The following is a 26,494-nucleotide window of genomic DNA, read 5'->3' on the forward strand; positions in this document are numbered from 1 at the left end:
AATCATTTTTTACTATCTATTTTTACATTTAGGAATGTTATTTATCAAATAATTTAAAAATATTTTGGGGGGGATACCTAAAGGGGTCCTAAAATTCAAAATCCAATAGCTAAATTATACATTATTAAAAAAAAAAAAAAAAAAAAATAATAATAATAATAATAAAAAAAATAAACATCCTCTCCACTGTCAATGGTGTTATTCTTCAGCAAACTTAACATGTGTAAATATTTGTATGAACATAAGATTCAGCAACTGAAACATAAACTGAACAAGTTCCACAGACATGTGACTAACAGAAATGGAATATTGTGCCCTTGAACAAAGGGGGGGGGGGGGTCCAAATCAAATGTAAGAGTCAGTATTTGGAGTAGCCACCAGCTGCATTAAGTCATGCGGTACATCTCCTCATGGGCGGCACCAGATTTGCCAGTTCTTGCTGTGAGATGTTACTCCACTCTTCCACCAAGGCACCTGCAAGTTCCCAGACTTTTCTGAGGGGGGAATGGCTCTAGCCCTCACCCTCTGATCCAACAGGTCCCAGACGTGCTCAATGGGATTGAGATCCGGGCTCTTCGCTGGCCATGGCAGAACACTGACATTCCTGTCTTGCAGGAAATCACGCACAGAACGAGCAGTATGGCTGGTGGCATTGCCATGCTGGAGGGTTATGTCAGGATGAGCCTGCAGGAAGGGTACCATATGAAAGAGGAGGATGTCTTCCCTGTAACGCACAGCGTTGAGATTGCCTGCAATGACAACATGCTCAGTCTGGTGATGCTGTGACACACCGCCACAGACTATGATGGACCCTCTACCTCCAAATCGATCCCGCTCCAGAGAACAGGCCTCGGTGTAACGCTCATTGCTTCAAGCGAATCTGACATCACCCCTGGTGAGACAAAACCGCGACTCGTCAGTGAAGAGCACTTTTTGCCAGTCCTGTCTGGTCGAGAGACGGTGGGTTTGTGCCCATAGGCGACATTGTTGCCGGTGATGTCCTCAGTCCAGCCTCTCTCAGCCTATTGCGGACAGTCTGAGCACTGATGGAGGGATTGTGCGTTCCTGGTGTAACTCGGCAGTTGTTGTTGCCATCCTGTACCTGTTCCGCAAGTGTGATGTTTGGATGCAATCCTGTGCAGGTGTTGTTACACGTGGTCTGCCACTGCGAGGACGATCAGTTGTCCGTCCTGTCTCCCTGTAGCGCTGTCTTAGGCGTCTCACAGTACGGACATTGCAATTTATTGCCCTGGCCACATCTGCAGTCCTCATGCCTCCTTGCAGCATGCCCAAGGCACGTTCACGCAGATGAGCAGGGACCCTGGGGCATCTTTCTTTTGGTGTTTTTCAGTCAGTAGAAAGGCCTCTTTAGTGTCCTAAGTTTTTATAACTGGGACCTTAATTGCCTACCGTCTGTAAGCTGTTAGTGTCTTAACGACCGTTCCACAGGTGCATGTTCATTAACTGTTATTTGGATTTTTGAAAGACAGGGTCCTGAAAAAGGGACGTTTCTTTTTTTGCTGAGTTTATTACCATCTTAAAACAATTCCATATACTAGCTTAGTACCCCCCCCCCCCCCTCCAACGGCTTAAACTTTTATAGGTTAATGTCTTAATTGAAATTACGGCTTGCATCTTATCCGCTCATCGCTCCCTTATGCCATAGTTTGTACATCTCCATTGCTATTTTGCTTATATAGGTCTATTCCATTTGTATCTTATTCGTCATTGTAGGAAATGTTGGAATGATTTCATTGTTTTGCTTACTTTGTGTATTGTAACTAGCTCGTGTGCTTTTCGTCACGTGGGAGGGGACACTATATCATGTTGTTGGGTCTGTAACCATGTATGCCAGTGACAGTCTCTTCTCATTCAAATATTGGTTTTCAATAAAAAAAAGTTCAGTAATAGACCGATGTAAATCCAGTTGATATTGAGAGGGTTGTCTTGTTTGCCCATTGCGCCGCCTGTGCGTCTGTATATTGTCTATAAAGTGGATCCTCGTGATTGTATTTTCCTTCCCTTTTAGACCACGTAGGCCTAATAAAATACTTCAAATGGTAAGCTAACCGTCTCTCTCTCTCTCTCTCTCTCTCTCTCGCTCGCGCCATCTCTGTGTGTGTGGTGACTTAAAGAAGAGTAAAGTTAAATTCAGCAAGATGTTGAGGCCTTATCTGAACTAACATTCATCTGAACTTCTGTCGCTGTCCATCTTGAAAGTGCTGAATAAATAGGCCTACCTCGTCGCAGCTCGTTCTCTTGCACGTGCTTATACTTACAGCTAAGTGTTGATAACATAAGAATAAACATGATGAATTTAATGAACATTAAATGTAGTAATGCTTGTGTATGGTTCAAAAGTCTAAACTCGTGTCGACATTCGTTATTATTGAAGGAGAATGTGGTTCTTATTGAGTTACACAAATACACAAGGAGTCAGTAGAAACCATATTTATTTAAGCAAGTCAGCTATATCAGCTAGGGTTTTTAAAAAGGCAGTAAACGAGGCTGAATGAACAGTTTCGCTGCCAGACGAGTCTCCGCTGATAGCCATGGTGCTGAAAGGAAAGCTCTGCTGTTGGGACAGCTTTATGTAGGCCTTAACAGTTTGCGGGCACCGTTTGTCACCGTTATAGTGCAATTAACGTGTTGTTTAGTGTTGTGTAGTGGCTTTGCTGGCATGCAACTAAAAGAAAAAGTGGGTAGGTTTGCCCCACCAAGATGCACATGCTAAAATCGCCACGGTGTGTGTGAGAGAGAGTCTGTGTGTGTGTTCCGTTCTGTATCTTACCCTGGGTGGCAGACTCCGCTGGAAGGCAGCCCGTATGGAGAGGCAGCAGTGGTGGAAGTTGCGAATGAGCTGAGGGTGGATGGAGCCGCTGAGCTGGGCCAGTTCCCTGTGTGTAGGAGCGATGAAGATACCCTGCACCTTCTCCATCAGCACATAGTGGAACAGAGTGTTCTCTGCCCCAGACGTCAACCTGGCCAACACAGAACAAAGAGAGATTGGAATGGAACAGAATGGAACGGGATGGCATGGAACAGAATAGAAGAGAATGGGGTGGAATACAATTTGAATAGTGTGATATGGAATAGAATAGGATGGACTGAAAGGATAGGACCACAGCAGAGAGGAGATTTATGGCATTATTACAACGGGGAAGGATAAACTAACTTCTAACACTGCTGGCCTGTTTCACTCACCTCATAGTGTTGTACTTCTCCCCTGTCTCTCTCTCAGTCAGACTCTTCTTCAGGGTGCCCAGGTAGAATGGGTTAGGATGCTTCATCCTGGGAATCTAAGGGGGGGAGGGGGAAACAACATTGGTATTTGCCAAAACCCAGTGTATCACTAAATATCGTGCTCTCCTAGCAGTGTGTGTGTGCACTTTACTGTCTGTATGTCTGTCTGTAATTTAATAAAGTGTGCCGTGGAACATAACTTTTTATAGATATAAGGATGAGAGACGCAATGGGGGAAGGAAGGTTAAGACCCTACCTTGAAAATGCTCCCACTGCCTCGACTCCCATCAGATCCTCCAGAACCCAGCGAGTCTCTCTGGCCGACCAGCTTCCGGGCCGAGTCCGGGGTGGAGTGCGGACTGAGTCCGGTCGGCCTTCTTACACCCCCGTCCGACTGTCCCTCGCTCCCGCTGTCGGACTGACTCCTCTTGGAGCTAGGTCTCCGAGCGCCTCGTCCAAACAGGCTCCGGCCCACCACCTTTCCTCCTCCCTGGTCCGAGGAGGGCGGCTTCACGCCCCCGGCCAGCTTGCTGAGGACAGGAGACGAGGCAGCCAGGGTGTCTAACCTCAATGGAAACTCTTTGTGTTATCCTCAATTTTATCTATGCACTTATTTATACACAATTATTTTACTTCTACACGTTGAATTTTTTGTTTTTAAAATTGTCAAACTAAAAACAACCTGTCACGGACGAACGAGGGGAGGAACCAGTCAGCACAGGAAAGGCAGGGGGCAGGCGGGGCGGCCAGGCGTTCCTCCATCCCTAAGTCCAGCTCCTCCAGCTGTAGGAGGGTAGCCTTGACCTGGTCCACGTACACACAGTCGGGCCCTGGGGCCCCCGTGGCAGGGGCCGCACAGCCACTCGCCTCCAGGAGCACACACTGCATGAAGTGCCTCTGGGGGAGAGGGAGCGGTAGAAAGAGAGAAGGAGAGAGAGAGAGAGAATGTATGGGATAACAGATGTCTGTGTGTAGTTGGTATCCTGGAACACAAAACTAGGGTCAAATGTTGGATGTCTGTCTGAGAGACAGCTAGAGGGGAAAGAGAAAGAGGAGAGAAAGAAAGGTAGAGAAAAAGAGCAAGAAATGACACAAAAACAAAAAGGTGACGCTCATTAGAGTAACTGACGGAACATAGAATCCCAGCATTCTCAATGAAGACCCTATATGTCATCGTATATGTACAGTACCAGACAAACGTTGGGACACACCTACTCATTCAAGGGTGTGTGGTTATTTTTACTATTCTCTACATTGTGGAACGTGCAAAGCTGTCATCAAGGCAACGGGTGGCTACTTTGACGAAGCACAAACATAAAATACATTTGGATTTTGTTTCAACACTTTTTGTGGTTGTTACTACAGGACTCCATATGTGTCACCTCATCGTTTTGATGTCTTCACTATTATTCTACAAATGTCGAAAAATATTCCAAATAAAGACAAAAACCATGGAATGAGTAGGTGGGTCCAAAAGTTTGACTGGTACTGTATGTACCTATGGTCTTACCAGTCCCACTATGAGTAGGAAGTAGCGTCCCTGGGGCTGGCAGTAGCCAGGCATGGTACAGTGGTTGTTAATGGTCTTGGTCTGGTGGATCTGTGAGCGGTGGCGAGGGAACACCTCCCTCCAGACAACCAGCTGGCCCACGCGCTGCTCTGAGGCCAGGGGGAGGAGACAGTAGTGCTGGCAGTAGAGAGAGACGTCAAGCAGGTCCTCCTTGGGGAGGTGGTTTGCTATCAGATAGCCCTGGGGTTGGACACAGGCAGAGAGACATACACGTCGAGAGACAAGAGACACAGAGTACACACGCACACAGGTTGGACACACACACACAGAAAACACAATTGAATTTAGAATTTTTACTAACACAAGTCGCCCCATCGTATTAGAGTGCCAGACTCTTTCTATACAAAGGTCATGAGAATGGAGACTTGAACCTAGAGAACAACCTTCTACAAATCATGAATAATTCCGCATCAATTGATAGGCTGATGTGCCATCCAGAGAATGAGGGGGTACAGCATGTTATTCTGGGTGATGATATCCCATCTACAGTGCATTCGGAAAGTATTCAGACCCCTTAATTTCTTCCACATTTTGTCGCGTTACAGCCTTATTCTAAGATGGATCAAATATTTTTCCCTCCTCATCAATATACACACAATAACCCTTAACAACAGAGCAGTTTTACCCAATTTATACAAAATTAAAAACTGAAATATGACATTTACATAAGTATTCAGACCATTTACTCAGTACTCTGTTGAAGAACCTGGCAGCGATTACAGCCTCAAGTAATATTGGGTATGACGCAACAATCTTGGCACACCTGTATTTGGGGAGTTTCTCCCATTCTTCTCTGCAGATCCTCACAAGTTCTGTCAGGTTGGATGGGGAGCGTCGCTGCACAGCTATTTTCAGGTCTCTCCAGAGATATTTGTTTGGGTTCAAGTCTGGGCTCTGGCTGGGCCATTCAAGGACATTCAGAGACTTGTCTCGAAGCCACTGCTGCGTTGTCTAGGCTGTGTGCTTAGGGTCACTGTCCTGTTGGAAGGTGAACCTTCGCCCCAGTCTGAGGTCCTGAGCACTCTGGAGTGTGTTTTCTTCAAGGATCTCTCTATACTTTGCTCCATTCATCTTTACCTCCTCGATCCTGACTAGTCTCCCAGTCCCTGCCGCTGAAAAACACCCCCACAGCATGATGCCGCCACCACCATGCTTCACTGTAGGGATGGTGCCAGGTTTCCTCCAGACGTGATGCTTGGCATTCAGGCCAAAGAGTTCAATCTTGGTTTCATCAGACCAGAGAATCTTGTTCCTCATGGTCTGAGAGTCTTTAGGTTGTGCCAAGCAGGCTGTCATGTGCCTTTTATAGAGGAGTGGCTTCCGTCTGGCCACTCTACCATAAATACCTGATTGGTGGAGTGCTGCAGAGATGGTTGTCCTTCTGGAAGGTTCTCCCATCTCCACAAAGGAACTCTGGAGCTCTGTCAGAGTGGCCATCGGGTTCTTGGTCACCTCCCTGACCAAGGCCCTTCTTCCCCAATTGACTTAGTTTGGCCAGGCGGCCAGCTCTAAGAAGAGTCTTGGTGGTTCCAAACTTCTTCCATTTAAGAATGATGGAGGCCACTGTGTTCTTGGGGATCTTCAACCCTGCTGACATTTTTTGGTACCCTTCCCCAGATCTGTGCCTTGACACAATCTTGTCTTGGAGCTCTACGGACAATTCTTTCAACCTCATGTCCTGGCTTTTGCTCTGACATGCACTGTCAACTGTGGGACCTTATATAGACAGGTCTGTGCCTTTCCAAATCATGTCCAATCAATTGAATTTACCACAGTGTCACGGTCTTCCTCCTCTTCATCTGAAGAGGAGAGGCGAGAAGGATCAGAGGACCAAAATGCGGCGTGGTATGTGTTCATAGTGAATTTTAATAAAGAGAACACTGAACACTGCAACATTATACAAAAGAGTAACAAAAACAATAAACCAATGACGACCGTGAAGCTATAATGAGACCTGTGCTGACACAAGCCACTAACATAGACAATCACCCACAAACAAACAGTGCAACCCAGGCTACCTAAGTATGATTCTCAATCAGAGACAACTAATGACACCTGCCTGTCAGGTGAGTGTGTGTGTGTGTGTGTGTGTGTGTGTGTGTGTGTGACACGACACTCAACCTTGTAGAACAGACAGGAACCCAGTGTCACGTAGAGACGCCTCATGCCATAGAAGTCCTCTGACTGCCAGAGAGAGAGAGAGAGAGAGAGATGTTGAGAGAGATGTTCAGAGAGAGATGTTGAGAGAGAGATGTTGAGAGAGAGATGTTGAGAGAAAAAATAATTAACAGTTTTAGAAGGATTAAGTAGTGGATCTACTTCCTGCCGGTCTACCCCCCCCCCCCCCCCCCCCCCCCTCTCTCTCTCCAGCACCCCTCCCTCCCAGCCCTGCTTCATTTAATCAGCTAGAAGATGCAGGTATAAAGAAGACCTAATCCTCCATTACATGAAATATACACAGGCCAGTCCAGAAATACTCACTACTAGACCCTACACAGGGGAGGAGACAGCTGGTGGCTCCATTTTAATGGGAATGGGGATGAGCATGACACCTTGTCTACTTCCCAAATGGCACCCTATTCCCTACACATTCCCTATGTCATGATTTGACTTACCATTTCTCCGAAATCTGACGATTCAAAGTCTGAGAGAACAGTGTCCACCTCCATCTGTGGACAGACAGATAATCAGAGACCATAGAAGTAGAATTCAGATGCCGCATGACGTATTTCTGCATTCACAAAGGCTGCAGTCAGACATGCTCTGGAACTAGACATGGAAAAATTGCCTGACTAGTCGGCAGGAGCACATGTCCTTTTTACCGCCAGACAGCAGAGGGCAGCAAAGACAATACATAAATCCAACAGGGTGGGGGGGAGGAAAGCCCATTAAATATATTATAGCAAGAGCAAATTGCTTAAACGTATCACTGACTTGACAGCCTAAAACATCCTGTGCCCTAAAACATTTCAGAAGACGTAACAAGCGAGGCGCAAACAGCAAATGGTGAAGACATCAATGAAGAAGAAGACATCTTAAAAGTGGCCCATCACAACCGTGGCCCAAAGTGGTGGCCCATCCCCAGACCTTTATCTCAGGGGGCAGAGGGAGCCACCGCACCGCTGGCAGTCCGTCCAGGAAGAGAGTCCCCGATAGGTCAGTGGGCGTGGACCCAGAGCTGTCACTCAACCTGGAAGGCTGGATGAGCTGCTGGAAGAACAGGCAGAAGAAATGGTCCAGCCTGGGAGCGTGGTCTGCCTGGCAGAATGCACTGTGGGGGAGCGGAAAGAGCGATGGAGACAAGACGGAGGGGGAGGAGGGGGAGAAAGGGAGGGATGGAGAGAGGGATGGTGTGGTGGATGGAGAGATGAGATGAAGGGGTGGAGGAGAGAGGGAGGGAGGAAGCAAGGGGAGAGAGGGGACAGAAGGAGGTAGAGAAATAAGTGGTTAGTTCAAAGAAGCCAACAACCTGTTCAGGTTTGATGTAACAGTATAAATGACCTTGCTTCAAATGAGAAGCCAGAAAGACTGGGACCGCTTGAACCAGGAAATCAAACCGGTGTCCAAAATGGCACCATATTCCCTATACAGTGCACTACTTTTGGTAAAATTCAGGATGCATCCCTGCTGTCAGCACAACAGACCTGTCCAGAGAGCCGTGCATCACCTTGAGAGTCCTCACTGCGCCTCCCACTACCGCCTGCAGATACAACAGAGGAACCCTGGGGAAGAATACGAGGGGAAAAACACAGTCACATCCACGAGGAGTAGGCCAGAAAAACACAGTCACATCCACGAGGAGTAGGCCAGAAAAACACTCCGAACCTCAGCTACTTACCGACCATTTTATTGATCAAATATTCTGGAAGGGATACAGCATTTAGTTGACATATGGGATTGGCTGAGACAGCGTATTGAATATGGAAGCATGCATTGGATGACTTTGCCGTGTCGGTACCTCTCAGCAGGCAGGGCGATCACCAGCAGGTTGTTGCTCTCCTTCCAGTAGCCCACATGGACCAGCTGTTTATTGAGCAGAAGAGAGGAGCTGAGGAGAGGGGGAGGGGGAGACGGGAGAGGGGTAGAAGGCAGAGAAAAAAGGAGGGAGTGGGAGGAGGAACAGGTGCAGGGGAAAAGACCGAGGAGAAATACAATCACGGCATGAATGAATGGAATTTCTACATTTCGGACTTTGGTAGATCTCAGAGCCGCTTGAAGTGGGTCTGACTGGTGATAGGTAGAGATCAGTCAGGTGGGTGGGGAATTTCCTACACTACCTGACTATCTGTCCCCCGGTGACATTCTCCAGCATGTCAGACAGAGTGAGAAAGATCCCTCGGACTCCTTTCAGCTGACTGGACGCCTCAGACACTGGGTACTGGTACAGGATCTCCTGCTGAGGGGACATGGAGGTACACACACACACACACACACACACACACACACACGCACACAGTCCGTTAGAGAAGGATCTTTGTCATTAGTATTCTCCACACCATGCTGTCTGCTATGAAGGGTGTGGAGCGGACCACTTCAGAGAGAGCCGGGAGGGAGTAGGGCCTCATAGCCATGGAAACAAGGACAAAAGCTCTGATAATTCTTACAATGACAGACATTCCCCTCTGGGTCACCAACACACTAGCCTCGTGGAGAACCAGGTCACCCTAAACAGAAAGCCTGGGGAAGTCCATGGCACAAAATCAGCTAAAAAAAAAGTTGGGTGGGCACACAGTGAAAAACTAGTTACATGTCAAACCAGTCAAATGCCTTGCTTGGGTGGAGGTGCTCACGACATTATTATTGTTGTAGGTGCAACAGTGAGTGAGGATGGCTGTGAAATCGCCGATTAAAAATCCTGTTAAAGTATGCTGATGTATGCCGTGTTTGTGGTGAACCGTACGCCTGGAACCGGAACAAACATCATCTTTTGCAAGGTAAATGGTCTTTATTGCGACCGGACTACACACGGGCTTTAGAAGAGATAACGGAGCCTGTCACACATTGCCTTTCCTGTGTCATTTGTTGTGTGACAGCCAAAGTGTACCAATGCGGTCACAATTCACGGTGATCCCCCATTCTCATCCAATGGGGCTGCAGTGGAGCGGGTTGAGAGCTTCAAGGTCCCTAGCGTTCACGGCACCAACAAACTATCATGGTCCAAGCACAACAAGACAGTCGTGAAGAGGGCACGACAAAGCCTTCTCCCCCTCAGGAGAGTGAAAAGATTTGGCGTGGGTCCTCAGATCCTCAAAAGGTTCTACAGCTGCAAAATCGAGAGCATCCTGACAGGTTGCATCACCACCGCCTGGTATGGCAACTGCTCAGACTCCGACCGCAAGGCACTACAGAGGGTAGTGCGAACGGCCTAGTACATCACTGGGGCCAAGCTTCCTGCCATCCAGGACCTCTATACCAGGCAGTGTCAGAGGTAGGCCCTAAAAATGTTCAAAGACCCCAGCCACCCTAGTCATAGACTGTTCTCTCTGCTACCGCACGGCAAGTGGTACCGGAGCGCCAAGTCTAGGTCCAAGAGGATTCTAAACAGCTTCTACCCCCAAGTCATTAGACTCCTGAACATCTAATCAAATGGCTACCCAGACTATTAGCACCCCCCCCCCCCCCCTTTTACTCCGCTGCTACTCTCTTGTTATTGTCTATGCATTGTCACTTTAATATCTCTACCTACATGTACATATTCCCTCGACTAACCGGTGCCCCACACATTGACTCTGTACCGGTACCCTCTGTATATAGCCTCGCTATTGTTATGTTACTGCTGCTCTTTAATTATTTGTTACTTTTATTCCATAAAACTACATTGTTGGTTATAGGATTGTAAGTAAGCATTTCACTGTAAGGTTGTTGTATTCGGCGCATGTGACGAATACATTTTGATTCGATTTGTAATTGGGGAGTTCCTGCCATTCTTCTCTGCAGATCCTCTCAAGCTCTGTCAGGTTGGATGGGGAACGTCGCTGCACAGCTATTTTCTTAAAACCTGTTATTGCTTTGTCATTATGGGGTATTGTGTTAAGATTAATAAGGAAAAACATTTATTGAATTCATTTTAGTATAAGGCTGTAATGTAACAAGATGTGGGGAAAAATCAAGGGGTCTGAATACATATCAAAATATAAATTCACAAATAATCTCAATAATCCTAAAACTAAATAGGACAATAGCAAAAATCCCCCTGCCTGCACACATTTAAAGGTTTGGTATCGCATTTTAGGCTTGAAAGAGACATATCTTTAAATCATTTTAATCACAGCAAATGTGTTGCCGAGGTTGTAAGAATATCAGATAGCATTCTGTTTTGAAAAATAAATATTTTTTAGATAGGGTATGGGCTCTATGCCATGACATTCACACATCTCGTAATGCTCCCAGTGTACCAAGTAAACCACGTTGACTGAGGTATGACGGTACAGTGTAGTCACGGTATTAGTGTAGTTCAACTGTCATTGTAAGATTCAGGGCTCACTTGCAAAAAGAGACCTTGGTCTCAATGGGACTCCCTGCTAAAAGAAAGGTCTCAATGGGACTCCCTGCTAAAAGAAAGGTCTCAATGGGACTCCCTGCTAAAAGAAAGGTCTCAATGGGACTCCCTGCTAAAAGAAAGGTCAAACCCCCAAAAAATAGGGTGTCATTTCGGATACACCGCGAGACAGAGCGGAAAAGGACAACGCCAACTCTGTATTTAGGAGCCACCACAGAGAAGAGGCCTAAATCACAGGGCAGAGAGAGGAGAGAGAGCATGTCTGAGATGAGGGTGTAGCTGCTAGCAATGTTCCCTCCAATTTTTTTCCAGCACTGAGCAAATTTCAGGTTTGCTGAGCGCAAACTTGAACAGTGTGACAATTCTGTGCAACTTCCGTGGCCCGTTTGCTGTGAACACTGAGGCTGTACCCGCTTTAAATTACAGTTTTAACTGTGACCAAGTAGCCTACTGTGGCTATTTGATCGTAATGTAGGCCTACCAGAGTGGCCTACCGTCAAAAGCAATGGCCGAAAATGCACCCCATAACATTTAAACATGGAAGTAGATGTTCTATCATACAGCCTACAGTAGCAGCCAATGTGTGGTGTTCAATGTAGGCCTACATTCCATGAGAAAAAGAAAAAAAACATGCAGGGCTTGACATGAACCTGTTTATCCACCTGTCTTTCAGACAAGGAGGTGACTGAACATGTTGTGTTTGACGCAAGAAATCACTTTACAAAATAAAATGCATTATTATCCCCATCTCATTATTACAGAGAATAAGACAAATTATGCTACCCTCTGCCTATTGGCTACTTATCTTATTCAAGATGTCTCAAAATACAACACTGCCGCTTTAAGACATAAAAAAAAAGCTCTTTACCCGACTCGCTTTTCAAAGATGGCTAGAAATGCACACATTTTGTGCGCTTGTTGGAAGCAACCACTGTTGACTAGAAATGAGCTATAACTGGGCTAATAACTCATTTACTAGCAAAGAACATGAACAAATGTGCACGTGTGGCTACATGCATATCTCGCTTTGATCTCAAAACAAGCGCATCTACTCGGGACCGCACATACTGTAACCCAAACAATCCAGTCAAAATTGAACGGCACAGATCCATATATGGCTATGGCTATTTGCATATAGGCCTGCCGCAGCTCTGACTGGTTATGTAGAGTACGGCCTGAGGCATGCCGGTCAATGCAATAGAATCCTACTCCAATGCGCTCTGCCTACAAGAAAATCTCTTGCAAAGTTAGTTTTGCATACGCATAGTGCGTTTTGTTATGGTACGTTACATTGAAAGTGGCTAATATTGCGTTGACTCGATCACAATCCTCACAGTAAAACGAAATGTTGATAGTATTAGCTAAAGGGGAAAACTCTAGAAAGTTGAGTGAAGTACAGTCTAGTGCTTCTCTGCGTAGGCTGATATTTCTTCTGTGCAGAATTGCGATGGGAGCTGCACGTGCAGGAACACTGGCTACTAGTCTACCTCCCCACAGAGCAAGAAAACAGGAGACGTGGATCAGCACTTCACTACAAAATCCTCTGACCTCGGTGCTCTGTTCCACCGTGTTTGACTTCCACAAGTGCCAGTTTCCCCGGATACAGATGAAGCACTCCCCTGGTCTAAACAGCATGATCAGTATAGAATCTCCATTGAAAGAGATTTTTAAGTCCAACAATAAACCTGAACAGTGTCTGGGAAATGATGCTGCTTTTGTTGGTGTTATTTATCTGATTACTAGCATGGTTAACTTATTGCTGCAAGGTTAACCTAGGCTGGGTAACCTGTTGGAGCTAGTAACATAAGCATTTTGCTGCACCTGCTATAAACACCTGCAAATCTTTGTATGCTACTAACAATCTTTGATTTATGTATCGTCAAAGGATAGCATCAGGAAGCTTACCCGCTCTGGTAGGCTTCCAGATCCAACAGCAACCATAATACACACACACACACACACAGCATTCGGAATGTATTCAGACGCCTTGACTTTGTCCACATTTTGTTACAGCCTTATTCTGAAAAGGATTGAATTATTTTTCCCCCCTCATCAATCTACACACAATACCCCATAATGACAAAGCGAAAACAAGTTTTTAGAAATTTTAGCAAATGTATAAAAAATATAAGAATAAATATCTTATTTACATCAGTATTCAGACCCTTTGCTATGAGACTCGAAATTGAGCTCAGGTGCATCCTGTTTCCCTTAATAATCCTTGAGATGTTTCTACAACTTGATTGGAGTCCACCTGTGATAAATTCAATTGATCAACATGATTTGGAAAGGTACTCACCTGTCTATATAATGTCACACAGCTGACAGTGCATGTCAGAGAAAAAAACAAGCCATGAGGTCGAGGGAATTGTCCGTAGAGCTCCGAGACAGGATTGTTTCGAGGCACAGATGTGGGGAAGGGTACCAAAATATTTATGCAAGGTTGAAGATCCCCAAGAACACAGTGGCCTCCATCATACTTAAAAGGAAGAAGTTTGGACCATCAAGACTCTTCCTAGAACTGGCTGCCCGGTCAAACTGATCGGGGGAGGTGACTAAGAACCCGATAGTCACTCTGACAGAGCTGTAGAGTTCCAAATGGGAGAACCTTCCAGAAGGACAACCCTCTCTGCAGCACTCCACCAATCAGGTCTTTATGGTAGAGGCCAGACGGAAGCCACTCCCCAGTAAAAGGCACATGACAGCTGCTTGGAGTTCGCCAAAAGGCACCTAAAGGACTCTCAGACCATGATAAACAAAATTCTCTGGTCTGATGAAACCAAGATTGAACTCTTTGGCCTGAATGCCAAGCATCACGTCTGGAGGAAACCTGGGGACCATCCCTACGGTAGGGATTAGGAGACTAGTCAGGATTGAGGGAAAGATGAACGGAGGAAAGTACAGAGAGATCATTGATGAAAACCTGCTCCAGAGACCCCAGGACCTCAGACCAGGGTGAAGGTTCCCCTTCCAACAGAACAACAACCATAAGCACACAGCCAAGACAACGCAGGAGGGGTTTCGGGACAATTCTCTGAATGTCCTTGAGTGGCCCAGCCAGAGCCCGGACTTGAACCCGGTCGAACATCTTTGGAGAGACCTGAAAATAGCTGTGTAGCAACGCTCCCCATCCAACCTGACAGAACTTGAGAGGATCTGCAGAGAAGAATGGGAGAAACTCCCCAAATATAGGTGTGCCAAGCTTGTAGCGTCATACCCAAGAAGACTCGATGCTGTAATCGCTGCCAAAGGTGCTTATATAAATGTAATATTAGTTGTTTATTTTTTATATATTTGCAAACAATTGTAAAAACCTGTTTTTGCTTTGTCAATATGGGGTTTTGTGTGTAGAAAAACAATTGAATCAATTTTAGAATAAGGCTGTAATGTAACCAAATGTGGAAAAAGTCAAGGGGCCTGAATACTTTCCAAATGCACTGCACACACACACACACACACACACACACACACACACACACACACACACACAGAGAGAGAGAGAGAGAGGAACTGACCTTGTTCTTCTACTCCTACTTCTGTTTCTCCACTGTGTGTGTGTGTGTGTGTGTGTGTGTGTGTGTGTGTGTGTGTGTGTGTGTGTGTGTGTGTGTGTGTGTGTGTGTGTGTGTGTGTGTGCGCTTTTGGATCTGGAAGCCTACCAGAGAGGTAGTTCTGTTCTCTAAAGCTTCTGCTTTTGTCAGAAATAGGGGTATTTTCTGACTGTTCGAATACTCACATGATTTATATTTTTGTACTCGAGTACTCAATGAAAAAATAATAACAAATTTAACACAAGGCCCACACTGGAAAACAATATGTGTGCATTTGTCTATATGCCAACCGTGCGCAACAATGCTCAATTTATCAAAACTATTACAGATATCAAATCCTAACTGCTATATAGCCCCATATACAGTATTTTCAGTCAATAAAAAAGCAAGTGCAATTTAAGATTCATTTATTGAAACCGTAATATCAACTGGTTAAATTATATCGTGGAACACAATCTTCAAAAAGGCAGTAACCTCAGCAGTGGCCCTTGCTTGTGGAAGCCTATGGCTGTGCAATGGCATAGAACAGAATTTTTTTCCAAATGAAAAAAAAAAGATGCCAGTGCGAAGTGATGCGTTATCCTCAAAGAGGGATCATTTGAAACGGGGCTCAATTTGGCCATTTTAAAGAATAGAAATCGGAGTTACAAACCAAAATATGTCTTATTTTCTCTATACAGATATTCGATTGAGGTTATTCTGCCGGTTGTTTGGAATTTTCTAAATGAATTAACACGGCATGGTGATGAATTACGACCACGGCATCTGTTTTGTGCTTAATGATTCTGATGAAAATACTCCGTCTTTACCAAAGTTGTATATTTTCAATTGAACCGGACTATGCTTTGTGGGGTTATAGCCTAGGATAACCTATTCTAAAATGGCACAAAAGTTCGCAAAGTAGCCTAAGCAGAAAATAGACTGGGCGAAATTATTCCAAAACTGCAGCTCGCTGTTGGAACACATATTTTCCTACTTCAATCAACCAGTCCATTTTTGAATTTGTTATAAAATTGTTATCATTTGGCAGTGAATGTAGCTAGTGTATTTCCCATCAGTTAGATACGTAATTATAGGCATTTCTATAGGCCTAACGGGAGCTTGCGTGCGCTCTCGGCACAAGTGTGTGGAGGGAACGGTCGGAAAGCAATTGAGTGAATGAGACACGCGAGGAGGAAAGGGAATTTAAGGAGAAGAACTGTGTGATGCTTGGCTTGATTTCTTTCTTTTTTTACAAATGGAACACTAGAGTCAAAGCAAAATAATGTTGTCTTCCAAGGCACATTTTTCATTTGCCTGTTCGTGCAGCCACAAAGCACCAAATAGTTTGACAGTATTAATTTGTATTTATTTTTAAGTGATCTCTGGTTAAAGATCGAACTTTGATGTCCGTTTGAGTGTTCTAGTACTCACGCCCATCCCTAGTCAGAAAACACAGACTGTATACCACCAAAATAGGTTGGTTGTTCTAAGTCCACAACGATGCTTTAACCACATCAGGAGACCCCTTTGAGGTCTGGGGGAGAAAGAAAAAAACATCGAAGAAATTTTGATTTTGGGGTTTAGTTACCCTTAATTCAAGTGCGCCCCAGCCAGAGATCATTGTTCAGTTAGTGATGTTTCTGTAGCACTTATGTGATTTCAGAGTTTGCAAAACAAATGGCCACTGGGTTGATGCAAATAGTCATTCTGCCAGGTAGGCATAGGCTACTTTGTAGTTAACATTTAATTGAAGACGCATATCTGATGATGCTAATGGCTACACAAAGTGTAGACGTGTGTGCGCACGCACGCACGCACCACACACGCACGCACCACACACACACACACACACACTGGGGAATTCCTGTGCCTTTAACTTGATTTCTTACTAAGTTCAATAAATCTTTTAATATCGTCAAATTCCGTGATTCCATCCGCATTCTCCACAACACAGAACTCAAATGAAGGATGGGAAAACAAAACGAACAGATTGCGCCTTTACCATAGACTTGTGCTGTGAATGTAAAAAAAGATCAAGGTAGAGGTTACTTTTAACCAGACCTTGGATCAGATGACCCTACCCCCAGTCCTACACTTTTATCTATGGCCTCTGGTCTTTAGTAGTGCACTACCTAGGGTATAGGGTACATTTCGGACAAAGTCCAACTGAACTAACCTCTTCTAGTGGGGAGTCTGAGTCCAGTTTGAGTGACAGGTACATGACAATGTGAGGGATGTGTCCTATAGACATCTGGAGCTCCACCGTGTCCTCGCCCCACAGCAGACGCACCAGCTGGCTAACCGAAGGAGAGGGCCTGAGCCTGGGAGCAGAAGACATGTCCACACCTCCCTCCCCTGGTCCTCCTGGACTGGCTGTCTCCAGGGTCAGCTTCACCTGGGAGGGAGGAGAGGGGAAAGAGAAAGCAGGAGAGAGAAACTAAGACCTAAAGACATCATCATCGGTATCTTTTCAACACATTCTAAAAACAGCCAGTCCGAGTTTTCCCTTTTCAAACACTGTAAAAAAAGGCGGTAGGCTGTGGGTTTGGCTACAAAACAAAAGCCGGCGTCCAGTCCAATAGTGCTTCCGCGTCATTTATTTGGCCTAGCGCTACAGGAAAGCAGGAAGGGTTCACGAAGACAAAGCTCAGGAAAAGAGGAAGTAGATGTGATTCATTCAGGAAAAGAGGAAGTAGATGTGATTCGTTCAGGAATAGAGGAAGTAGATGTGATTCGTTCAGGAAAAGAGGAAGTAAATGTGATTCATCCAGGAAAAGAGGAAGTAGATGTAACTCGTTCAGGAAAAGAGGAAGTAGATGTGATTCATTCAGGAAAAGAGGAAGCAGAGTAGGGAGACAGGTAGCCTAGTGGTTAGTGTTGGACTAGTAACCGAAAGGTTGCAAGATCGAACCCCCGAGCTGACACGGTACAAATCTGTCATTCTGCCCCTGAACAAGGCAGTTAACCCACTGTTCCTAGATCGCCATTGAAAATAAGAATTTGTTCTTAACTGACTTGCCTAGTTACATAAAGGTCAAATAATATTAAATAGAAGAATGGTGATTGATGGAGAGAGAAATGGATTATATTCCTGATCACTGAAAGAGAAGCAGCATGGATGTGTGTGAGAATCAGAAACAGATCCTGCTGCATGGCCCAGAAGAGCGCAGCTCTGTCATCCTCAGAGCTTTTTGCATGACACACCACCATTCACACAAAGCTAAGCAAGCACACTAAGGACCGCACATGGAAACACGTATGGTGGAGAGATGCATGCTACCATTTACAGATGGCTTATGTCTGTGCACTCTTGTATTTCAAAAGGCAATTATATTAGTCCTTAGCAGGCCTCTTTAGTCCTTAGCAGGCCTCTTTAGTGCTGACAGGTTATTGCCCAATTGCATACATGTGCACACTAATAGAATACTGTAGCCTACACACACAGACTTAAACAAACTGGAATATAAATGTGAAAAAGAACTGTGTACACGCGCACACACACACAGTGCTGGCTCTGGGCAGTAACCTGTCAACACTAAAGAGGCCTGCTAAGGACTTATGGTTGACGTTAATTGAGACGAATCAGAACCAGGTGTTTGTGTGTGTGCGTGGTACACGCGCAGGACTGTGACACTGGAAATGGTCTGACTCTCTACCTCCCCGAGAAGTGTTCACACTCCTAATGGAGTTCAAAGGACTGGAGTCAGAAATGTGGTAGAAAGTTCATGCTTACACCAGTCCAATGCTTTCAAAACTTTGAAGGGTTCGTGAGCAAGTCCTTTACAAAGACTAAGCATTTATTCATTGTATTTTCACTCCCTGTGTTTTGAATTCATCCATCACTCTAGGGTGAGGGCCAGAACATCTCCAGACACTGTCACCAGAAACCCACAAACCGTTGAGCAGCGCCAGGGAAGGCGCCAGGCCTGGGCCGGATGCCATGTTGGCTCTGCAGGGAACAGTAGCCTGTTATTAGGAGAAGGGCCTAACGGTGATGAGTGAGTCCTTCTGACACTATTCTGCACACACACACAAAAATGTCAAATGTCATAGAACAAATTCATTTTACAATGAATAGAATAGTATAATAGACACTGCCAGACCGGCTGAAGGGCTGCGGCACTACGTTCTCTCATGATAAATAATGGGGATGTGGTTAGGTTGGAGGGTGCTCTCGGTAGATTCCTGCCTGCTGATGTCAGTGATCCAGATAGACAGAGAGAGAGAGAGACAAAGGGGCATAGGGAGAGAAATAGAGTGAGAAAGAGGGAAAGAGAGAGAGAGCGAGAGAGAGGGGAAAAGAGAGACAAAGAGAGAGACAGAGGTAAAGAGAGAGAGAGAGAGAGAGAGAGAGAGAGAGAGAGAGAGAGAGAGAGAAAAGAGATTGAGAAAAGAGAGAGAGAGAGAGAGAGAGAGCGAGAGCGAGAGTTAGAGAGAAACAGCTAGAGACAATTGACATATATATAGAAAGAGAGAAAGGGGAGACAGAGCAGAAAAAGGGGAGAGCGAGAGAGAGAAAGAGAGAAGAGAGAGAAAAGAGAGAGAGAGTTGGGAAAGAGAGAGAGAGGGGCAGGGAAAGAGAGAGCGCGCGCGCGAGAGAGAAAGTACTACTGACGATACTATACTATGAGGTCAGGCAGAGGGCATGGTGGTCCAACCTCAATACAAACTGCTGCTCCGCCCATATAATTGCTACTGTCTACCACGCTTTACCTGGGAGGGCCATTCACACACATGACCACATACATACAGCCAGCCAGACGCTCACGTGCGCACACACACACACACACCACCGAAGTTTCCACTGACTATGTCAGTAGAGCTCCGTCCGACGAGTGGCCTTGTTGTTTTTTCACCTCTCTCTCTCTCTCTCCTCCTCTCTTCTCTTCCTCTCTACAGTGTAATTTACTATCTGGCTTTCCGCGTATTCTAATCAGCTGTGCTTTCAGTGGCTGCAGCATAATGGTCGTTTTCCTGTGTTTTCTCAAACAACTCCCGCCGCAGTCTGGCCTCTCTCCTCTCTCTCCTCTCTCTCTCTGTCGGCAAACGCCATCACTCCCGCCGACACTGTAATTTACAAATTCCTCCTTCTTGAGGCCCTGTTTTGACCGTGTGAGGAGACGGATTTGGAAAAAGCTTGAGCGGTTTTCTGAATGGCGATCAAGGCGTCATTTCCCCGACTTGGACAGTTTTCCTCATGTAGATAGGTGGTGATTGTTTCCTACTATATACGTTTTGACAGCCGAGTGAAGCCAGATGGCAATGGAAAAATATTTCTATATTCGGCGGCGAGCGGCATTCATACTTCACCATACATTCTACAATGGATTTACATAAACTTAAATGCCACTTTCTGGATGCAGGGAGAAAATTAAACGTGAAGGAACATCATCTTCCCAAAGCTCGGTTGGAAGAGCAATCCTGAACAGACACTTATTGAGATTAGCTGGGGGGGTTTTAGGGGGTGGGGGGTTGGCTGGGTTTTGTTAATTGATTCATTGTCCAAAGCAAGATAAGCAGCCGGTTTTCTGACCTGAGATCCACACACTTATCTTGACATTTTATGCACGCTACACGTCTCACATTGACGTCAACGAATGATTCACGTGGAAGTTCGAGTTGCACCCTTTTTTTTATTCATCTCTACTGAATCGGGACACCTCAGGGCATTCTAGCCTCGTGAATCTGTCCAGAGCCAAAACATCCATGTGGTTTCTAATAACACATTCCAGTGACCTCCAAGACCTCTCTTTGAACATGTGGGACAGTGGAGAGCTCTTGACTAACAGTCTCGGTCTGCCTTTGTGCGTGTGTTCGTGTGCGTGTGTGTGTGTGTGTGTGTGTGTGTGTGTGTATGTGTGTGTCTGCCTTGCGTGTTAGTGTGTGTGCTTTGCATGTGTGTGTCTGCCATGAGTGCGTAGACCCCAGATTGTAACACTTCTAAGCAGAGCAGATGTGTTGGTTCGGGGGGGGGGGGGGAGTTTGTCTGTAAATTGAGTTCTTTCATTGGCTGCCGTTTCTGTTTCAGAGGCTGTGTCCGAAACGCTGCAGCATGCATCGTTAATAATGTGACTGGGGCTCATAATACAACAACATCAACAACAACGAAGTTCTGTCGGCGGTCTTTCGCATACTTTCATATTTGCAGCGTTTCAATTTTGTAATACACTTAACTTCAGAAACACACCACAAAGCGGAGCATAATTCTATCTAACTACTGTTGGTTTAATATGGCAGTAAGGAGTTGTGTGGGTGGGCTTGGAACACACACATACACATACTAGAGCTGGGCGATAGGGACAGAAATCCATATCGATAAATGGACTAAATTAATAGGATAACGATATATAGAACAATACATTTATGACGTTGCTAGTCCCATGTGGCTCGGTTGGTAGAGCATGGCACGTGCAACGCTGGGGTTATGGGTTCGATTCCCATGGGGAACCAGTTCAAATATGTATGCACTCACTACTGTAAGTCAATCTGGACTAAAATGTAAACCATGTTTTTTTTATTTTTTTTATTACCCTTTAAACTATTTAACTAGTTTGAATGTTGTAGCTATAAATTGACCCTTCGCTAAAACTCGCCCCAGAATTTTTGCCAACCAATCACAGCGCTGCAATGGATAGCAACTGTGGTCTAGTGCAGACACCTCGGTCGAGCACACGTTTCAAACACATGAAAGCCAATGACGGCAGTGGGAAAACCTCACAGTTTTATTTTCAAAAAAGTATTGTTTAAATTGTTAAATAATTGATCAGTACGCCAGTGGTACTTGGTACTGTGATTCCTGAAATGCATGTTGATTAGGAGTATTTTTCAAATCTGAAATGATACTTTTGTTACATTGTTTGCTAGCTCAGCTGGTTAGCTAGAGCTCAGTCTCATTGACCACCTAATGTAGCTAGCCATGTTATTAATAAATTCCATCTGCTGTCGACATCAGGACACGATTTGAGAACACTAGTTAGCTTCAAAAGTGGTTATTAGCTTTGACTGCATGCTGACAGTAAATTCAGAATCCTTCGGTAGCAACACTACAAACACCATTTTTACCAGGTTCCCGTGAAGCAATTGTAATGACAGTCCACCTCAACAGACCCAAGAGTTTCCTGTTTAGCAAGAGGTAGTCTGTGAGTCATTTCACTGTGCATTAAAAACACAGTTTGAGATCATTGTGAGGGGATTTTGCCAGTGGTGAGGAGGAATTGGTCTTCCTGGGAATATATTGTCTGAGATTGCAACAGTAACCAAGGGGGGCGGGGCTTAGTGAAGGGTCAATTGCCCCATTAACAGTCACCCATATTATTTTTGGTTTATCGTCCAATACAACACACACACACACACACACACACCCACACACACTAACCTGGGTAGGACCAGGAATGCAGGACAGAACCCTCTCAATGTTCTCTGTGGTAACATCCACATCGTCTACTGCGACCAGGTTGTCACCTGGGACGAAGAAGAAAGTCTCACTCCCAGCATCATGTTACATATAGACAACTTAGACTAAAGGGGAATAGTGACATTCCTGTAAAAGTACTTTGCGCCACATTGTGTAACCTGTTCAGAAATAGTATAGTTTTGTTGAGGAGCACAGTGTTTGGCATGACAAGGAGGGGCAACTCGTATACAAAACAGACCGGTATCCAGTCAAGAGACACAGTCCACAGATCTAGGAACAGCCAGATGTCCTGTTGTTTCTTTTTGTAAAACAACGAGTTTCACCTGCCTCTGTGCAGACTCGTGTCCGTTCCAATCAACCCTAACACAGATTCCACCTTAGTTATTTCAGTTAGTTAACTAGTCTAATTGCTTTAGCATGGACTGGTAGGCTACATGAAAGTCATGGCTTTAAACACTAACTCATGTGGAAAGTCTTTAGTATTCAGCAGTTTTGTTTTTTGCATTCCTTGGGCTGCCCAGAACGACCGTGCCCAGCCTCTGCAAACATCAAAACTATCTACTGTAAAACACAACGTTATAAGTCTAACTTTATTTAATATAAAAGGTGTCAATAAATTAATTTATTGCATTCTATACAATTTGTATACGACTGATCCCAGTGGCTGTGTCTGAAATGGCAAAAGTAGTGCATTACATAAAGAGAAACGGGTGCCATTTGGGACGTACCCAGAGTGATGGTTTTGTACACTCACCTATCAGTATCTGTGCACACTTGACGGCCGGGCTGTTGGGCACCAGGCCGTGGACAGTGATCCTCTCCTCCCTCCTCCCTGCGGGGTCTCCCTGGCCCCTGCCCCAGGACGGGCGATGCACCACCCCCAGAAGGGCCTCCAGTAGACCCCCTCTCTCCGGGGGAGGAGGGGAGCAGCTCCCCAGGCGTTTGGGGTTCAGGTAGAGAAACACTTCCTTCAGCTGCTGGACCATCACCCCCACCCTCTGCCCCGCCTGGTTTTTCAAGATGGATACTGGACGAGATGACGAGTCTTCGCCTCCTCCATCGGGCCCTCTGCTCTGGGATGGTCGCCGCTTCCTCCGAAGGATCCTGGCCAGTCTTTTTAGCTTGGGCTCTGCTTTGGTTGGAGCACCATCAGGAAGCTTCCTGGACTCGTCGCTGATGATCTCCGCTTCCTTCTCGCTGAAGCGGACGTGATTGGTGGAGAGGCCGTAATTGGTGGCTACCTGAGCCAATGCTGCCGCTTCCTCTCCCTCGCTCAGTTCCAGGTAGAAGAGCTCGCCGTTCTTCTGGACGTCGTCCAGCCATTCTGGCTCTAGGTCGCTGGGAGTGAACCGACAGAGCATAGAGTGAGTGAAACTGTGTGAGCAGAGCCAAAAAGGGTGGATTGTCTGTCCAGGGACTGCTTCAGACAAGGAGTATCAGGTTATTTGAGCATGAACAAGAAACACAACTCTGGCTTGCGGATTAAAAGTATGTCCTAATTATGCTGAACAAAAATATAAATGCAACATATAAAGTGTTGTTCCCATGTTTCGTGAGCTGAAATAAAAGATCTCAGAAATGCTCCATATGCACAAAAAGCTTATTTCGCTCAAATGTTGTCCATAAATTTGTTTACATACCTGTTAGTGAGCATTTCTCCGTTGCCAAGATGATCCATCCACCTGAGCCAGGTGTGGCATATCAAAAAGCTGATTAAACAGCATGATCATTACGCAGGTGCACCTTGTTCGGGGGACAATAAAAGGCCACTAAAATGTGCAGTTTTTTCACACAACACAATGCCACAGACGTCTCAAGTTGAGGGAGCATGCTGACTGCAGGAATGACCACCACTATTACCAGATATTTTTTTTTTATTTTTACCCCGTTTTCTCCCCAATTTCGTAGTATCCAATTGTTGTAGTAGCTACTATCTTGTCTCATCGCTACAACTCCCGTACGGGCTCGGGAGAGACGAAGGTTGAAAGTCATGCGTCCTCCGATACACAACCAACCAAGCCACTGCTGCTTCTTTAACACAGCGCACATCCAACCCGGAAGCCAGCTGCACCAATGCGCCGGAGGAAACACCGTGCACCTGGCCACCTTGGTTAGCGCACACTGCGCCCAGCCCGCCACAGGAGTCGCTGGTGCGCGATAACCGGTCGCGGCCGGTTACGACAGAGCCTGGGCGCGAACCCAGGGACTCTGATGGCACAGCTGGCGCTGCAGTACAGCGCCCTTAACCACTGCGCCACCCGGGAGGCCCCTATTACCAGATAATTTAATGTCTCTACCATAAGCCGCCTCCAACAATGTTTTAGAGAATTGGGCAGTACGTCCAACTGGCCTCACAACCACGTGTAACCATGCCAGCCCTGGAACACCACAACTGGCTTCTTCACCAGCGGGATCATCTAAGACCAGTTACGAGGACAGCTGGTGAAACTGTGGGTTTGCACAACTGAAGAATTTCTGCACAAACTATCAGAAAGCGTCTCAGGGAAGCGCATCTGCGTGCTCGTCGTCCTCACCAGGGTCTTGATCTGAGTGCAGTACAGCGTCATAACCAACTTCAGGTGGACAAATGCTCACCTTAGACAGCCATTGGCACGCTGGAGAAGTGTGCTCTTTACGGATGAATCCCGGGTTTCAACTGTACCGGGCAGATGGCAGACAGTGTGTATGGTGTCGTGTGGGCGAGCGGATTACTGATGTCAATGTTGTAAACAGAGTGCCCCATGGTGGCGTGGGGTTATGGTATGGGGAGGCATAAGCTACCGACAGAGAACACAATTAAATTTCATCGACGGCAATTTGAATGCACAGATACCGTGACGAGATCCTGAGGACCATTGTCATGCCATTCATCCGCCACAATCACCTCATGTTTCAGTATGATAATGCAAGGCCCCATGTCGCAAGGATCTTCACACAATTCCTGGAAGCTGAAAATGTCCCAGTTCTCCCATGGCCTGCATACTCACCAGATATGCCTCATGCAGCGTGTTTGGAATATTCTGGATCGACGTGTACGACAGCGTGTTCCAGTTCACGCCAATATCAAGCAACATAGCCATTGTAGTGAAGTGGGACAACATTCCACAATCAACAGCCTGATAAACACTATGCAAAGGAGATGCGTTGCGCTGCATGAGGCAAATGTTGGTCACACCAGATACTGACTGGTTTTCTGATCCATGCCCCTACCTTTAAAAAAAAAAAGGTATCTGTGACCAACAGATGCATATCTGTATTCCCAGTCATGTGAAATACATAGATTAGGGCCTAATGAATTTATAGCAATTGACTGATTTCCTTATATGAACTGTAACTCCGTAAAACATTCGAAATTGTTGCGCGTCACGTTTATATTTTTGTTCCGTGTCATTTAGAGCATATTAGCCGTCATCATAATATGACAGATTAGTCTTTCTCATTTCCCCATTTCAATTCCCGTGTAAAAAATGAGTCTCGCATGATAGATGCTATTCAAACGGGTTAGTAACACAATTATACTATACAACTACTGAACCTCTGTTAAACAGCCAAAAAAGTATGATAGTCCATCTTTTGCATTCTGTTCTGGATCAGCGTTTAACCACAGTCAAGGGAGAGTGGTGACTGAAAAGCGCATTTTTAAGAGGACAACGATCATGTACAGGTGTAAAGGTTTATAACATATAATTTAATTATAATTATAATTATTTAATTATTATAATTCTTATAATTTGATAATACTGGAAAACCGCTCCATTTGCATGGCGTTTTATTATCCCTATAAGCGTCTCTGGTACTCATCCTCAGTACATTTCTGTTCCAATTCATCATGTGGCATTTGGGGGAAGAAAGAAAACAACAAGACTGGAGAAAGACTGGATATTGTTTGTTTTTTAGTCAACCAGAGAAGAAAGAGGACAACCCACACCGCCACCCCCACCCTAAGAGAGAAAATGCCCCCAACTCAGAGAAAAAAAGAATAACTGAAAAAATTCAACCAGGCATTTTTTTCAGTCGGTCAGTCTCCCTCTAAATTAAGCTGTGTCGCCTCTGTGGTAGGCTCTTGGAAACCACATCCATAAATTCACGAAGGATGGTGAATAGCATATCATTATTTAGGAAGGTTAAGTTTCCAAATTGGAAACAGAAATTTCCCAAACTTTAAAAGAAAAAAAAGAAGAGTCGATTTAATAGGCCAAGAATAGTGCTACAGTGACTGTTCCTTTTGCTTAATC

At 45.4% G+C, this 26,494-nt stretch overlaps 1 protein-coding gene across 2 annotated transcripts in view; it reads right to left on the reverse strand.

The window, feature by feature from the left end:
* LOC110500454 (protein inturned) overlaps positions 1-26,494 on the reverse strand; it is a 31,749-nt gene that overhangs the window by 2,881 nt on the left and 2,374 nt on the right. Inside the window, exons 2-15 of one of the 2 annotated variants that reach the window (XR_016490299.1) lie at positions 23,014-23,597; positions 22,221-22,306; positions 17,022-17,240; positions 9,091-9,209; positions 8,772-8,861; positions 8,458-8,535; positions 7,901-8,084; positions 7,429-7,482; positions 6,935-6,997; positions 4,754-4,993; positions 3,926-4,275; positions 3,500-3,773; positions 3,205-3,299; positions 2,792-2,981 (exon numbers count right to left, since the gene is read on the reverse strand). Coding sequence is in view for 1 of the 2 variants with exons in the window: in XM_036957869.2 (XP_036813764.2) it covers positions 2,792-2,981; positions 3,205-3,299; positions 3,500-3,773; positions 3,926-4,140; positions 4,754-4,993; positions 6,935-6,997; positions 7,429-7,482; positions 7,901-8,084; positions 8,458-8,535; positions 8,772-8,861; positions 9,091-9,209; positions 17,022-17,240; positions 22,221-22,306; positions 23,014-23,597 (2,491 nt within the window). In the remaining variant the exon portion in view is untranslated. The remainder of the gene's footprint in view (positions 1-2,791; positions 2,982-3,204; positions 3,300-3,499; positions 3,774-3,925; positions 4,276-4,753; positions 4,994-6,934; positions 6,998-7,428; positions 7,483-7,900; positions 8,085-8,457; positions 8,536-8,771; positions 8,862-9,090; positions 9,210-17,021; positions 17,241-22,220; positions 22,307-23,013; positions 23,598-26,494) is intronic. The other variant, XM_036957869.2, reaches the window with a different exon arrangement.

The sequence above is a fragment of the Oncorhynchus mykiss genome, chromosome 21 (assembly GCF_057628025.1).
Source record: "Oncorhynchus mykiss isolate SJ-2025 chromosome 21, ASM5762802v1, whole genome shotgun sequence".
Taxonomy (NCBI): domain Eukaryota; kingdom Metazoa; phylum Chordata; class Actinopteri; order Salmoniformes; family Salmonidae; genus Oncorhynchus; species Oncorhynchus mykiss.